Genomic DNA, 16,684 nt, shown 5'->3' on the forward strand with positions numbered 1-16,684 from the left:
GCTCTGCACAAGAAGGTCTGACTCCCAGATACAGTACAGTTCTGGTCACTCTCGGACAGATGAGGGTTTTACTTTGAGCTTTGCCTTAGATTGGTTCCTATGGGCAGCTTGACCTTGTCCTTTGGATTTGGTATTTCCGGGTCACACGTTTCGGACTCCATAACAATACACAGAATACACAAATCCTCTTCTGGTCTACTGCCTAGCTGGTGAGATCCTCTGCCGACCTATCAGACCTATTATGGGTTAAAGGGACTATATTCAGCAATGATTTATACAGGGTGTCCTGAAAAAAACATACACATAATAATTGTAAACTAGGTCTTTTATTATAATTTGTTCAATTTTCAAAGTCTAATTTACAAACATTTTATTGTTTTGTCACTGCCTGACATCCGTTCTGGTCCACACAACTACTGACAACGTGAAACAATGGAATTGCACACATCACAAAATAATTTCCTTGGTGTTTGCGTGCATTCATGTTCAGTGGCTGCTCTCAATTTAGCGACCGCTGCAGCTCTCATAGCGTAGACTTTGTCTTTTAGCTATGCCCATAAAAAAAATGTTGTGGTGTGAGATCTGGTGAACGCGGAGAGTATTGGTGTATACGTTTTTTTGGGACACAGTGTATATTCCTTCATTAATAAATAAAACAAAGATAGAAATCTCAATTTCTTAAGAAAATGCTTGTGAGAGAAGTGGTTGCTGAGCCAAAAAAAGCCCCTAAATATTTTGAGAACCATAATGCTGATTATTACGACTTACAGTAGTCTTTCATGGTACTTCTAGGATATGATGCAAATACCTCCAACTTTATAAGTAGCATGTCAGGAATGATATGATTGGACAAAGGGGTGCCTCCAGGAATTCTGGGCCCCATGAAAAAAAAAAACACGTTGGGTTTTTAACAATTACCTATTGTTTTGGGGCCCTGTCAGTCAGAGGCCCTTGGAAATATCCAAACTTTGCCGTTTCTCTACGGCACCTACGGTCCTGTACGGTCTGGATGCTTAGAAAGTTCCTGCCATGGCATCATCATCGTTTCTGTCCACGATTTTGCCAATGATTCAAGTTCAATATGTCAGTGTTTTCGTTCTTCCAAACTTATTTCTAATTTTGAGAAAGTGTTTTTTGTGTGAATCTCACATTGTTGGTATACTGTACAGCACATGTAATTTTACTTTCTTTTTTATACAGTATAATAAATGCCACATTTTTTTTAGGAAACATCTGCATTGAACTTCTGCCCCTAATCAGCTGTCCGACTCTGATCATTCATGGAGAAAAAGATCCCATGGTCCCGAGCTGCCACCCGCACTTCCTTGTCAAACATATCCAGGGATCACGGTGAGACTATGCAAAATACAATGACTATTTCATCCCCTGAGGATTTTTTCAAGTTTACCCCCGTACAAATATATGAACAGCCCAGAATTGTTATGGTACGTTTATTGTAACAGAGACAGAATGTAAAAAACATGTGCACAGATTACAACGTGCAGCATAGGTAACTGTATTGTTACTCTAGTTACACTTCAAAAACGTTCATTATGCAAAGAACTAGAAATACTCCAAATTGGTCCTCATGCAAGTCGTTTAATTATTGTGATTGTTTCTCGGCAGATGAGAAATTGTAAAGATATCACATGCTTTTGTGTGAATAGATAATTAAAGAACAATGTACAGTATAGAACTGTTCTATATGAAGGTATCCTTAAATTACTTCTGTTGTGATCTGGTGCTATATAAAAAAAGACCATAAAAATTAAATTAAAGCTGCTATATCTCATCTGCTCAAAATTACTTTTTTTTTTTTTTTTCAACCAAAGACCACCACCACCGGCTAGCATATAATTGTGGTTTACCGACAAAGACTAAACAATTACAAGTTAAACTGCATAAAAATTGTCGTTCAAACCGAAAAAAAAAGACTGGTCACTCCATTCTTACTCCACTAGGTGAAATCTTGCATGGAAGAGAGGATTCAGGTGAGGGGAAGAAAAGTTAGTATGTGTCTTTTAGCTACTCGAGGAGAGTTGGGGTTAGGGTAGAGGTGTGTCTCTTATCCACACAGCAAATTGAGATGAGTACTTTCCAAAAGGGACAGGACTAACTTGTGTTCTTCATGGGCACATAATCGATCTGTGGGGTCAGAATGCTTGCTGGTTGGTAGGGGATTAAATACTTTCACATGTTCATTTATTGCCTTAATTTTCTTTCTGGATTGTTTTTACATTCTGTCTCTCTCTGACACAATAAACCTACCATAATATTCTGCACTGTTCGTATATTTGTAAGGGGGTAGACATACTAGTCTAACTTATTGTAATACTTATTTTCCCCACTGGGGAACACATACAGTACAGTAGTTCAGTGAATTTGCATATTAGATCTTTTTTAGGTCAATTTTGGTCACTGATTCTAAATATGCTATAAATGGTTTTCTGCATCAGCTTTCATTACTGAGATATGATATACTCCTAATTGTTATACATACGACCAATTGGGCACAAGGATTGATGTCTACAAATTATTATTTCCTGTTTAATTAATAAAACTGTTTCCTACAAGTAATGTGGAAACAAAGCAGGAGCCGCTTGAGGAAAAACTTGAAAACTCGATCACAGTCAGTATCCCTAAAATCTGGTCTAAAATCAGGCACCAATTTTTCTTTAGTTTTTTCCAAAGTGTAATATAAGCAGTATACTGTCTGTGCTAATTTTTATGTCCTAAATTTAGATTGCATCTGATGCCAGAGGGAAAACACAATCTCCATCTGAGGTTTGCTGAAGAATTCAACAAAATGGTGGAAGACTTTCTGGAAGAAGGACAACAAATTTAATAACACAGTATAACATTTAATAATCACTGTGATGAGGTCATTGCATCAAGCTGTATATCAAGCTATATATATATATATATATATATATATATGCAGTATAATTAAGGTGATCACATAGTTGACTTTAGTTTAAATTGACAACTCCACAATGAGGACAGCAGCAATCAAGTTATTTTTCTTTGGCCAGAACAATTAAAGACCCCTGATGTGAGGTTTAGAAGGTGAAATGACACCAAGTGCATATAGTACTGCAGTGCAAATAACACCATAGCATGACAGTTTAGAATTCTGTCTGCATTAATAAATCATCTTCCACCAACAGTTAGCCGCTCTGTGGGTCACAGGTGATGCTGTTGTTGTTCATTAGTCCATCAAACCCACATTTTAGTGTGATGTTATTTTTATTTGGCATATTATCTTAGAAATAGTCATTGCAGCCACTTGGCATTTATTTACAAGTGAATTAACAACTGACCTGGATGCTGTTTTTTGTCACCAAACAAAGAAGCTCTGTCTCAATTCGCACACTTCTGTACTTACACTTAATACGTTCACACTCATGCAAAATGCTGAGTGCGCAGTGATGGGATGCTCATCACCCTCAGTTTCCATCTTGGCTACACGTGGTGGAAGGGGAGCAGTGTTGCCAACTTATTGACTTTGTTTCTATATTTCGCAAGTATTCAGGCCCCGATGGTGACTTAAAAAAAAAAAATCTAGTGACTGTGGTGTTTTTGGAGACTGATTTTAAAGTACATATCATTCTTGAGCCTGGATTATGCTCCGGTGTAGTCACTACATTCCCATCTGATGCCATCTTGATCCTTTTATAGATTTTCATGGGGGTTGAATGTATGTCATGCAATTTTCTTCCAACACACTAGAGGCAGTGGTTTTTGGACAATCAACTCAGTGAGCAACCTCACTGACCCATTATCTTGTTAGCTTCCTCAATCGTGAGCGAACAATGGCAATTAAAGAGAGACTGGGAGTTATTGGGCCTGATGTGTTAAACAGTCACTTAATTCAAATGTTGAGCCGAAATTTGAGAAGGCGTATGCGAAGGTGAGATGTACTGTACATCCTTTGGACAATTAATATGCAGGAACTGAACCAATTATGCAAATTAGACATAATTGAATAACTTCTCACAGCGTCTAGGGCAGCCAATAGCTCATTTCCTTACTGAGGATTTGGAAACACTGAACAGAAGGGGAGGGAGTAACGTGAAATAATGGCAGCTGAGGGGCAACTCATAGCGAGGGAAAGTGATTTTATACTTGCAGTAAGTCCGCAACGACAGTAATGGATTTGAGAAAACACTACACTGTCAACATTTGTGCCCTCAAGTTCATAGTGTACACAATATACATATTGTAATGTATATATACACATAGTGTAATGACGGAAGTGCTCGATCTGAGACACAGCCATAATAGCACTGACTCTAGTGCACCACGACCAAAACAACACGGGTATTTCTCACAAGCATTGATTTACATAAACCACCTTCATATCACTATACACAAACCCAAACATTTCACTGTGCTGAATGGTGGGTTTACACAGGAGTAGTGGCTACAAGGCTGGGGTCAAATGTCTGAAGGTATTTTGGACTAAAAGGCTTGGGAACCACTGCATTAGTTCACCTCCACATTAAAAAAACACCACTCGCAATTTGTGACCACGAAAAAGTCCTGTTCACTTGTCCATTGCATGGAAAGGAAGATGTGGTTCCCCCTTTTGTCCTCCATGGAATTATATATAGCTGACAGTATCTCATATGCGCTAGTTTTTATTTTTAAAATTACTATAATAATGATTTCACTTGGGTTACTCAGCTGTCACGGTGGCTAGTTCAGAGCTGGACTTTGGGTCCATACAGGGGCAGAGCTTACACAGACCGTGTCCAAGCACACTGAGGCTCAATGTGTGTGACAATGAGAATGACCACGAGTGGTCAAGACGTGACGGCTGTAGATATAACATGTGTGAAGGTATGGTTGTGGATCATTATGGGAAAATGGGTGTCAACAATCCCAGCAATAGTGATAACAGCAGTCAATCACACTGTCCCATATTTAAATTCTAAGTAAGAGATAGACAATAGACGGTATTCAGCTCATAGTCCTGTACATTAATCACCCCGATTTTATCGATTGCCTCCATATTTAGCAGTCCAGTCTACTCGTCCATGTACTGGTGGGATGTTCGTGTTTCTGGAGAAAGTATTCATTCCTGAGAAGCTTGTACTTGTACAAGGGACTTGAGGAGATCTGAAGTCATCGTGGTCTCTCTGGATCTCTGGAGATCAGGAAAGGTGCATTATTGTAACAGCTATTTAAAACTATTTTACACATTTACACTCAGGGTCGTATTTTCCCATGCATGCAAGGGGGGAAAAGCCGGTTCTGGCTGTCACTATGCACCTTCATTCATGACGTGCACTCTGGGTGGTGTCAAATTTGGCCTTGCGTGCATTCTACCATGAACTACCATGAAGCACTTTTGCATGCGTGCTTTTGAGGCTACATTAAGTCCAGCGCCCCTGGAAGCTGAAACACAATATTGCACTCACAAGTTTGGTACATACTCTACTATGGGTGTCACGAGACACTCGACACTCGTTCATGAGACAAGACAATACACGAGATTGGGTCTACGAGAATGTGACAAGACGAGATTTTAACTTTACTTTTAAGAAAAGCACAACAAGAAAATATTAAAAATATGACAATATATTGCAATCTACTAATATAATTTCTACTACGTTACACTCTTCTGTACTCTGTGTGAATGCTACCGGGCCCTGCCTCCACCCGCCAAGACAAAGAGACTGTATGACTGACAAAAGGGCTCACTCCGTTCATGCCGTTGTTCTATGGAACAAACCCGCCAGGGTGCTGAAACCTATGCACAGAGTGAACTATCTTCCTGCCTGTTTGAAGGTGAGAGAAACAGACATGTATGCACATGCAGTGTATTGTCAAGTTCATTTTCATTTATTGTGTGATTAATTAATTTATTATCGTCCCAGGCCTAGTGCCCACGAGTCCGTTTTTTTATGAATGAGAAATCTTGTCACGTTTTAATCTCGGGAGATTTTGTAACACGAGATCTTGTAACACCCTGAATAATCTACAGAAATCGATTTATACTGCCACTGTCACAACGTTTCTTCGTTTTGTTTTCTTTCTTTTTTTCCATTATTTTCTGAACAATATTATAAGCCTAATTGGTAATCATCATTGAACCATTTGTGTTGATTTCAGATGAATGAATGGTGCAGTGGAAAGAAGAGAAATGTTGTTGGTTTATAATATTTGTATAATACAGCATTTCTTTATGGGAAAGTGCTATAATATATTACATATACTGTCATGGAAAAATTATTTGACAGTAACAGTAACAGTTTGGTGCCTCCTTAGCACTATCACTTGGCGTGACTCCTGCTAGCCAAAGGCCAGGCTGCGTTGTTTGTTTACTGAGTAGATGCTTAACACGAGGTACACTTCCTGTTCCTCACTCAATGTGTACCGTGTGGAAAATCGTTATGTCTCTGTACTGGACTGAAAGTTTCGTACCAAAAAATCAGATTACAAATACATTTACCGTTACATCCCGAGTATATACCGTTTATATTTTCTTTACCTTTATTAGAGAAGATCCCACTCTTGGACAGTTTGATTTTTGAGTCAATCTTAAGATCAGCGGGGGATGACAGATCAACTAAACATGTGGATGGAAAGTCTGTTGGAGCAGTTGAAGTTATGAACATGACACTTTTCAGACATTTTAGTCATTTTAATGCCAGGGGACATTATGCTGACCTATAATAAATAATATTAAGCAGTGACGTGTGCTCATGTAACGTACCAGCACAGGGGCCTCCTATCTGTGCCAGTGGAATCATCTGTTCCCTCGTTTCTGACTTCTCACATGGTGAAATGTTTGTCTTGGACATGAAGGAATCTGGAAAGTGATACATAAGTATTAAGCTACAAATAATTTTAAAACTTTATTATATGCACACTCAAGGACTTGCTTCCCTTTACCTTGTCCTCAAAAGCATAATAGTTTCCCATAATTGTATTTTGTCAGTGAACTCTTATCAAACTGACCTTTGATAAGAGGCAGCTCCACTTCCGGTTCTCGAGCTAAACCCAAGATCTCCCACAGGCTTCTACTGACTGCTTGGTTCCCCATTGAGGAGCTGCTTTTTGGGTCTATACCTGAAAAAGCATCAGACAGAATCCACTATAGCTGTGCTGCTCTATTGGTATGCTAATAGTAAGCTTTACAATGTCCATCCATCCATTTTCTATACCACGTGTCATCATTAGGGTGCTGAATTGGAGCCTATCCCAGCTGACTTCGGGCAAGAGGCATGGTACACCCTGTACTGGTCACCAGCCAATCACAGGGCACATATAGAGAAATTATCATTCACATTTACACCTATACACGCACATGGACAACATGCAAACCCCACACAGGAATGCCCAAACAGAGATCTCCTGATTGTGAGGCCAACATGCTAACAACCACTTGATCACCACATGACACATGAAAACCAGATCACTAATACTTTTGATGAAGTGAACAACATTTGACAGCCTAATTACCAAACATATTCTCAATTATTTGTAATGGGCTTTTTTTCACATTTACAACATTGACAAACTACCAAAATGTTAAACGATAAAGACGTGATTGTTTCCGTGTACTCCCGCATGCATACAAACCATGATTGCACGCAAAAACAATTAATAAGCTCACAAACAGAAACAGACGTCCACATTATACTTGAGCTCAACAGAGAAAACATTGTGGAGGACTTGATAGTGTTTTCTCACCTGGTAGATATCTGGACTGCCGCAGATAGTGTTGCTTGGGTGACAGTGTTGTGGAGTCACTTCTGTCCAATCCATTGCTGCTTGTTAGTTTTAATGGCGTGGGCGTCTCGGATGCTGGAAAACTAGACAGCAGTGTTTGTTGTTTTTTTTTAATAAACTCTTCCAGAGATACTAAAATGTAACAGTGAGCTACTCGGTATATACCAACTGCTGGGCACATCAAAGGTTTCATCCCTCAAAGAATTCATTGTTGGTTTTTTAGAGATGGAAACTCCAACGTCTGCATCATCAGAAGTGTCCCAACTGTCGACTGACTTAATAGACATTTGGCCCCATCGTCTTCGTCCAGCCCTCACTCTGGTAAGGCTGTTCTCTGCCCCCGTGGCTGCTCCTTTCGTAGTCTTTCATTTTTTATTGAAGGAGGGAATTATTTCTTTAAAATCATGTTGCCATGTATAACAGGCAACTTTACTCACACTAGGCCATTCGCACCGCTGGACTTTGGTCCCTGGTCCCCACTGGCCTACCCATTTGCTTGTCCCACCACTTCTATCGTGTTGTATTACTGCAATTTCCCTGACTTTCCCGGAGGTGTGCCTTAGGCCTTGGCACGGTACGATTGGCCAGGTGTGAGTAGGCACTCAGTAATACGTACCGCTATCAGCTGCCTGTTTTTAACCAAACTGAGTGGTTCCTGCTGTTCCTCTGACATCATGCTGGGGCATGTTTGTTGTTGCGTGTCCGCTTGCTGGGACAGCTGGATAGGCTGAAGGGGCTGATGGAGAGACTGGCTGCAGGTTTGTGACTCTGAATGGGTCTTACTAGGCTCCAACTTGCTTGTCTTGCACAGAGACAAAGCATTTGCGTCCACAGCTTCTTTGACCATCATTGCCTGGACTTTGTGCTGCTTTGAATACTTGAGTTGGTCACCAAGTGCCTGACCCACATAGAAGTATGGATACTGCAAAGCCTGAAAAATACAAACCATGTTGAGCACACGCTCCCGTTAAAAATGTATAATCAGTTACATTTGTGTCATTTACATTGGGCTTAATCCACCTTCTCTATGACATATACAAAATGGCTGCATGGGACGATCATATTAGGCATGTAAATCTCTTTGTGGTAGACGATTTGATACGCACCCAGATACACGGGTTAAGATACGATTCAAAAGCGATACATTTTAAAAACAGACCGATTTGATATGAGTCGATAGAGTGTACAAATGATATGATTCAATTTGATATGATTCGATTCGATACGATTCAACGGTTATATTTGTTGATGCAGACATTAATCTCACATTATAAAATAAAGAAGCTAATTTGATAAAAGTGCCATTCTTACAGTATTTTCAGTGTGTAAAAGAGCACATCATATCCCCAAGCATGCTGTAAGGCAGGGGTCCCCAACTGCCGGGCCGTGGGAAACGTTGAGAGAAAAAAAAAACATTTAAAAAAATAATAAAATAAAAAAAAATTATAAATAACTACATCAAATTTTATGTAAAGGGATATCAAGTTTGGAAATATAAACCATTGTTTTATTGAAAAAAAATATACAGTTAAAAATCCCCCAGTTTTTGCATGGTTAATGCGAGCAGAAACTTGTCCCACTTTGTCCGACGGTCCTTGAACGCACCACCTAACTTTCACCCATGCTGCACAGATAGACTACTATACTGTATTTTTCCCAGTTTTCTTTCACCTTATATTTGGTCCCAAATGCTGATACTATGTGGGAATGCATTTGTGGCTGATTCTTACATCCGATCCAGGAGGATGCTACCGATGCAGTCACATCTCTCACTTGTCAAACCGGATATCTGGTTGGATCGTTTTTTCTTCTTGAAACCCTTCTCCCGCAGATGCCGTGTGATGGTTATTGGATTGCACTCAGCACCAGTAACAACCTTTATATGGGCCGAGGATCATCCTGTTTTTTTTTTTTTGGCCAGCCAATCGGATCCTCCGGCTCAGGGACGGTGACATTTTTTTGGGTCTACCACTTGACTTTTTTGTTTCATAACCCTCATGATCTTTTAGGACATTTAAAATGATGGTCTTACTCCGTCCATCCTTGGCAGGCCTTGCTTATGCAGCTCAACAATTCGACCACGTTGAAAGAGAGAAAGTGTTTTTGCCTTTGCCATCAAGAAATCATGGCAGTGTGAATACCGGGCAGAAAATGACATTGAATCCACATTTTTGCCAATATTTTGGCTTTTAAAGGCTGTTGTCTTAAAACTTCTGATCAGCTGATGAACAGCCTATTTCAGTTCAGTGGTGGTTGAATAAGTTGCTTACTCAAAAGTTTTTTTTGTCTCTCTCCCATTTCTTCTTTTTGCATTTTGAAGCTCTACTTAGAACCTCCAACGGTGCAAAATGTAAATTCTTGCAAACTAGTTTGCATACTACAGTCTTTTTACAGGTTGCCTGTCTTATAAAGTAATTAACCAAAACATTTATATGTACCTGAGCAGCACTTGGCCTTTTCTTTGGATCCCATTGCAGCATGTCTTTCATCAGTGTGACTGCTTCATTGCTGGCGTTGGGAATCAGAGAGCTGAGGCAGGTTGGGATACATTTTGGGAAGCGAAAGTTCATTGAGCTGGCTAAAATGAAGCCCTCGGCCCATTCAGCCTAATGTGGTCAAAGACATGATCAAAAAACAATAACAATCAATATAATTGATCATCTTGCAAATCAAAGTTAACCTCTGGAACCCTGGCTATTTTGCTCACAGAGGACAAATAGGTTTTCTCTGAAACGTCTCCATTGAGGATCAAAGTAAAGGGAGGAATTTTAGATATTAAAGTGAAAATGTAGATATCTACAGTATGCCACTGGGTAAATGTTTTAGTACTTTAAAGTTTCCTTTCAAGCTAGGCCAAGTTTGTTGCATTAAGTCTTTTGTTTTAGGAAATCAGTCACGAGAAATGAGGATATCGGGGTGTTCGCTTGTTTTCAACTTTCAACAAAGATGTTAAATAAGCTCCTTGTATGTTGGCTCACCTTCCTCAAACTTCCTAACACCTGGCAGATTTTAAAGATCTCGTCCACCTCACTGTTGCCGGGAAACAATGGCCGAAATGTGTACAACTCTGCCATGATGCACCCCACCGCCCAGATGTCAATGGGTGAGCTGTATGAGGTAAACTTGAGCAGAATTTCTGGAGCTCTGTACCTGTTATAAGAACAATTAATACTTAAACATGCTGTGTTTTACTGTTTTTCACACAATTAACAACATTTCACACTTAACAGACCCCTCTTCATGTATCGTTCTGTTTGTTATTAACTAATCACATATATTAACCATGTATTGTCTACTAGCCAAACACTATCTAATTTAAGTCTCACCATCTGGTGGACACATAATCAGTGTATGGTGGCTGGGAGCGAATTTCTCTTGCAAGTCCAAAATCTGCAATTTTAACCAGCTCCGGACCCATGCAGAGCAAGTTCTCTGGTTTCATATCACGGTGGAAATACCCTGGATCACACAAATAAATGAGAAATTAAAATGAGAGCATTTTTACAAGAAACTATGGGACTTTTGATTCCAACCCAATCGTGTCCACTGCCCCATGCAACCCATTAAAGAAGTAGTGTCAAAAGTGCGGCCTTGTGGGCCGTTTTTGGCCCCCAACTCTTTTTAATGGCCCTCAGCATATTGTAATAATGAAATTAATTCATTTTTAATGACGTATATTATGTTTTATTCAGATAGCTTAGCACAGGGGTAGGAAACCTATGGCTCGGGAGCCAGATGTGGCTTTTTTGACGTCTGAATCTGTCTCTCAGACATTTCTTAACACAATAATATTTATATAAATTTATTTAAATTGTATTTTCACTGACATTTTCAAGTAAAATATTGCAGAAATCACAGGTCAGACACCAAAACTCGATTATTGCTGGATAATGTGGTATCCTACCCGTGTTATTGCGAGGTCAGGAATGAAACTTCTAGGTCTGTATCTGTTCACCCATCTAAATGGTCTGCATCCTAGCTGTACTCGGAGTGGGCGGGGCATAAACCGGAAGTGGGAGTCGTTTAACCGGAGACGGGTGGGGCTTAATTCGGTCTGAAATTAACATTGATTGATCAGATGTTGCTATATTTATTGTTTATTATTCAGCTATATATGTATGTGTGTAAGTGATGTGTAAGACTTTATTATTTAAGTATTTTTTATGACCTGTGTGAAGTTGGTGATTCATGCAAAAAATCCAGTGATGGCAAACAAGGAAATAATCAGTCAGCCTTGTTCACTATAGTTTTCTCAAAAGCACCGCTTTCAGTACTATGAGCAAAAAACGGACTTTATATTACCAGCCAAATTAGAAGCAAACAGACGGACCGACACAACATGAGCTGTTTACAGCTCTGTCTTGTCAAATGCACCGCGCACGTAACGAAACAAGTTAACCAAGTAACTTTAGATACAGGGGCAAGCTGAGGAAGACCTAAAAAAGCCCGTCCGGCCCCCATGCATCCTTCAGTTTTTCTGGAATGCAACCCCATGGTGGAAAAAGTTTGGACATGTCTACATTAAAGTGATTAAATTTACAAATTTTTAAGACAATTCTTGGATTAAAATTATATGAACGCAAAGGAAAGGAGTTCCTTACCATGTTTATGCATAAACGCTAAGCCAGACAGCACTTGAAACATGATGTTCCTGATCTCATTTTCGGAAAACATTGCACAGTTCCTGGCAGCATCAAAGTGACAAAAAATAAAATAAAAGATGTGTTCAAGACAGTATGCTGTGCGCTCACATGCTGTGTTGAAATGAAAATGACACAAAGCCATATAAGCACAAGAAAGTAAAAACGTAAACTAAATCAGCAGAACTGATTATTGCATCAAGGTTTTCGTGTCTGGGAGTTTCCATCCATCCATCTTCTATGCCACTTATCCTCACTCAGGTCGCTGGTATGCTGGAGCCTATCCCAGCTGATTTCGGGTGAGAGGCGGGGTACACCCTGGACTGGTCGCCAGCCAATCGCAGGGCACATATAGACAAACAACCATTCACACTCACATTCATACCTATGGACAATTTAGAGTCTCCAATTAACCTAACATGCAAGTTTTTGGAATGTGGGAGGAGAAAACCCACGCACGGGGGGAACACAGAGATGTCCAAGCGGAGATTCGAAACCAGATCTTCCTGATCTCCTGACTGTGTGGCCAACATGCTAACTACAGCCCTAGTTCATCATATAATAAAAAAAAAATACAGCACTATCAAAACTAATCGGAAAAACGTAAAACACATTAAACTGCATTACAACTACATGTTTAATCGAACATTTTGGTGAATTACATGCTTAAAATTGGCTGTGACTGTTGGTGAAAATACCGTATGTTCCTTACCTCTCATTCATGAGCTGGTAGAGGTTTTCTTTCATGTATTCAAATACAAAGAAGAGATTATCATTTTCCCTTATGACCTCTTTCAGTTTGATCACATTGGGATGGTTCAGTTTCTTCAAAGACTGTACAGGGAGGACAATGGAACACAGTTAAAAATCATGTCATCATCTCAGGAAATTGACAAATAAGATTTTTTTTTCCACCAAAAAAAGTCCAGGGGTTCATGAAATAGCTTTTGTTGACCCCAAAAGAATGTCGCAGTTAGCATGTCGCATTCATCGACTTGGTTACACGCACGCTGGCTCCAACATGTGCACAATATACATCGAAAATAACAACTTTCGTCTGTACTAAATTTGATTTTATAAAACGACATTGTAAAATCAGGATTCAGTGTTTACTAAGTTTAATGAATATTGTACCCCATTCTTAAAATGCAAGTACATTTTCATTTAAAAAAAATCAAAGCTCAAGTTTGAATTGGCACATGCTGCTTCCCAGCATGCTTTGCTAGACTGCTCTGTAAATAGTTGTTAATATTACGTGTTTAATGTTATGTTATGTCATTATTTAGCTGTGTAGATTGAAACATACACAGAAAAGACAGCATACCTGCTGTGAAAACATGAAAGACACTCTTTATAAGTTGTAATGCTGCTTTGCCGCATCTAACGCAGGGTGTCTTTAATCTGTGCGCCGTCTGATGAAACCTCAAGACTATCAAGGCATTCCGGAGCCAAATGTGTTACGCAATGTCAGAAAGCTTGGTCTGAGTCAGTCATCAAACACGGCCCAAAACACACACAGCCAAAAACACTCCAGAATAGGTAAGAGTGAAACATTGGACTATTCTGTGGTGGCTTTCTATGAGCCCTGGTTTAAATCCAAATGAACATCTGTGGAGGTCTGGAGAAGATAGCCATCAAACCTGAAAGCGCTGGAGAGGTTTGCACATGAAGAGTGGGCCAAAATACCTGGTGCAGGAGTCTGACTGAGAGCTACACAAAGTGCTTGATTGCATTCATTACTTCAAAAGGTTGTGCATATCTGCTTTCCATTTCTTCATTTCTAGACATTTTTTTCTGTATCATCACTTTGTCAGTTTCCTGTCATTTCAGTGATTCTTGTGGGTTTTTTTTCCTTGACGTGAGGGTACATTTCGGGGAAATGACAATGCTCACATTGGCAGAGAAATATGAATTCAACAATGTTTATTATTGTGGTTATACTGTAAGTTGCAGTAGTGTAGAACTGAGAGGGTCCCAACACTTTGGCTACCACCATTCAGTTTAATGCATCAACACCTCTGCAATCAGAAAGTACAATACGACAGAACAATGGGTCTCTTTAGATTATGTACTGTAGGTGTAGTGCCCAAAGAGCTTATATTGGTTTTATGGTAAAAATAGTAATAATAATAATAATAATTGTCACCTTTAACTCCCTCAGATTCATGCACTCTTCCCAAGAATAAAATTTCCTCTTCATCCTGTAGAATGACATAATTTTAATCATTATTATTATTATTAATGTAGAATTGCACACAAATCTAGAACAAGTACTTTAAATTTGGTGAATGTATTAATTTAACTTCTTCATTTGGAGGGCTTTGGCACTGCACTGCAAAAATGAACTTTTACACATTCTAATTCATAGCGTGATGGTTGGCATACGCAAGTTGCCATGAAAGCAAAGTAACCTGAGTGGCAACTCAGAGATTCTTATCTTGCTCGAGGGTACTTTGACAGGAATTGGGACGTGAACCTGCACCCTTCCAGTTTAGATGACCAGAGACAACTCTTCCCCAAATTCAGTACCTCACAGAAAAAACGATTCATGGAAATTATTTAAAAGGACAAAACTGTCACGTTCCGTATTATATGTTCCTGTCTTTTATTTTGTGTTTAATTCCTTCCACTCGCTTTTCTTTGCATTTCCTTTCAATATCTTATGGCTTGCAGCGTGGGACGGAGCAGTAGGCAGTGAACACCTGCAGTTGCTTGACAATCAGTGGCATTTATAAATGTAGCGACTTGAGCGGGATGACGGGGATCATACTTGTCCATTCCAGAAGTACTCTTCGTTACTTTGTTCCACAGTGCCATTTTTGTGTATTTTGTCATTTTTGTAATTGTGCCATCTTTTTTATTTGCCTAATTCTCCAAAAGACAAAATTTTGTATTATGTGGACTCTTTTGCTCCAACTGAGTGTTATCAAGAACTCTTTGTTGCTCACTTTTGTGTCGCTGTCTCTGCATTCTGGCTTCAAACTGGTACAAATACAACATTTTTGTAATACTTAATTCAATACACCGATTATATTATTTTTTTATCCAACCTTTTTTAAACATATTCTTTTCTATCTATCTTCTTGTTCCGGGGAAATGCAGCGTAGAGTACAGAAGTAGCCCTATTTACTATAGTGTACAGTGACTATACTACACTTTCAGGTATAACTACATTTATTTCCTCATATATTCAGTTTCTTAATATGAGCTCTGGTACGACCCAACATGTTTCATTCACTAATAACGCTAACTTGATCTGTCACCTTGAGTTTCACAGGTGGTGAGTTTGAACTTGCCTTTTTATGGCCACCAGCTCCCCGGTCTCATTGCTTCTGCCCAGGAGCACACTTCCATAGGTGCCATCTCCCAGTTGTTTGAGCATGGCGTAGCGGTTCATTTTCCAAAGACTCCTCACAATCACTGTAAATTTCAGAGTGTCAATCCTGTTGAAACTCTGCGCTACGTACTTACTGACTAGTGGGTTTTACTCTATTAATAGTGAAATATGGGCCTTTCTCATTTACCTTTCTCTCTGCAGATTTAGGCTCGGTGTGGGGCTGCAGGTTCCAGGTTTGGTTTCTTTTGCGCTACCTGTCTGTCTCATCTAACCGAAGATAAGCCTTTCACAGCAGACTGAAAATCCCCGGTGAGGGGAAGTGGATTAAGTTGACATGTGGTTCAGAATGTGTGGGTCAGGAAGCAAACACAAGGGAGAATCGGAAGTCTTACCAAGCTTGAAAACTGGAGCAGGTTATATTATATTATACACCCATTACCAACTAAGTTCTGTTACGTCTGTTTCATACATATTATTTATTATGATTGTCATATGAAGTAGTTACGGTGGACAAGAAATGTGACTACTATTTTACCACATTATTACGTTACCTTATCATTTTCCTACGTATTCAACCAGAAGAGAGTGCATTTGGAATACAGGAAGTGAACAAATGTATTACAACTAATGTAAAACGAATGGGGTAGTAGCTTTAAATAAGCTTTGCTTCTTCCTATACTTTTTTTTGGACATGCGGAACTGTGAATTGTACTATGTGATGTATTCCAATGTAACTTGTATGCATGTTCAAATAAATTAAACCATTACCATTCCCCAAATAATAGGATCACTGACATGTATTATTATCATTGTAACTACTCTGTCAAATATGTGACGGCAGTATTTCCATCGCCTTTTTAAGACTAAAATCCCCATGTAACGTACAGTGTCGGTTTAATAAAGTGTTAGTACCACACAACGACCAGTGGGTGGCGGTATTTCACCTGAGAACTGTCACTGCAAATAC

General features: G+C 39.4%; 2 protein-coding genes across 7 annotated transcripts in view; one reads left to right on the forward strand and one right to left on the reverse strand.

Moving 5' to 3' along the window:
- The window catches only part of bphl (biphenyl hydrolase like), a 13,388-nt gene extending 3,711 nt beyond the window's left edge, over positions 1-9,677 (forward strand). Inside the window, exons 6-7 of the mRNA XM_054789863.1 lie at positions 1,227-1,350; positions 2,743-9,677. Of these exons, the coding sequence (XP_054645838.1) occupies positions 1,227-1,350; positions 2,743-2,845 (227 nt within the window). The 3' untranslated portion in view covers positions 2,846-9,677. The remainder of the gene's footprint in view (positions 1-1,226; positions 1,351-2,742) is intronic.
- On the reverse strand, positions 387-16,024 carry LOC129188827 (serine/threonine-protein kinase MAK-like). 6 transcript variants are annotated; one of them, XM_054789858.1, is made up of 16 exons: positions 15,905-16,024; positions 15,677-15,800; positions 14,527-14,581; positions 13,093-13,214; positions 12,342-12,424; positions 11,067-11,199; positions 10,719-10,890; positions 10,179-10,346; positions 8,357-8,671; positions 7,906-8,102; positions 7,702-7,823; positions 7,173-7,247; positions 6,967-7,077; positions 6,722-6,817; positions 6,497-6,574; positions 387-5,149 (listed from the first exon to the last, which is right to left on the reverse strand). In XM_054789858.1, exons 2-16 carry the CDS (start codon positions 15,775-15,777, stop codon positions 4,998-5,000), a joined length of 1,980 nt encoding a protein of 659 aa, XP_054645833.1. In that variant the 5' UTR covers positions 15,778-15,800; positions 15,905-16,024; the 3' UTR covers positions 387-4,997. The 6 variants fall into 6 exon arrangements, with proteins under 6 accessions (XP_054645833.1, XP_054645832.1, XP_054645835.1 ...); XM_054789857.1 differs by having other exon boundaries at positions 6,497-6,595; XM_054789860.1 differs by lacking the exon at positions 7,173-7,247.
- Between the last annotated feature and the right edge of the window lie 660 nt (positions 16,025-16,684).

The sequence above is a fragment of the Dunckerocampus dactyliophorus genome, chromosome 10 (assembly GCF_027744805.1).
Source record: "Dunckerocampus dactyliophorus isolate RoL2022-P2 chromosome 10, RoL_Ddac_1.1, whole genome shotgun sequence".
Classification (NCBI taxonomy): Eukaryota; Metazoa; Chordata; class Actinopteri; order Syngnathiformes; family Syngnathidae; genus Dunckerocampus; species Dunckerocampus dactyliophorus.

Coding starts and splice junctions, on each gene's coding strand:
- LOC129188827 (XM_054789857.1), bottom strand. CDS start 15,777: ATGAACCGCTACGCCATGCTCAAACAACTGGGAGATGGCACCTATGGA. Junction 8,103..8,356: donor AAAACAGGCAGCTGATAGCG/GTACGTATTACT, acceptor AAAAAATGAAAG/ACTACGAAAGGAGCAGCCAC. Junction 7,248..7,701: donor GCAGTCCAGATATCTACCAG/GTGAGAAAACAC, acceptor GCTGGTGACCAG/TACAGGGTGTACCATGCCTC.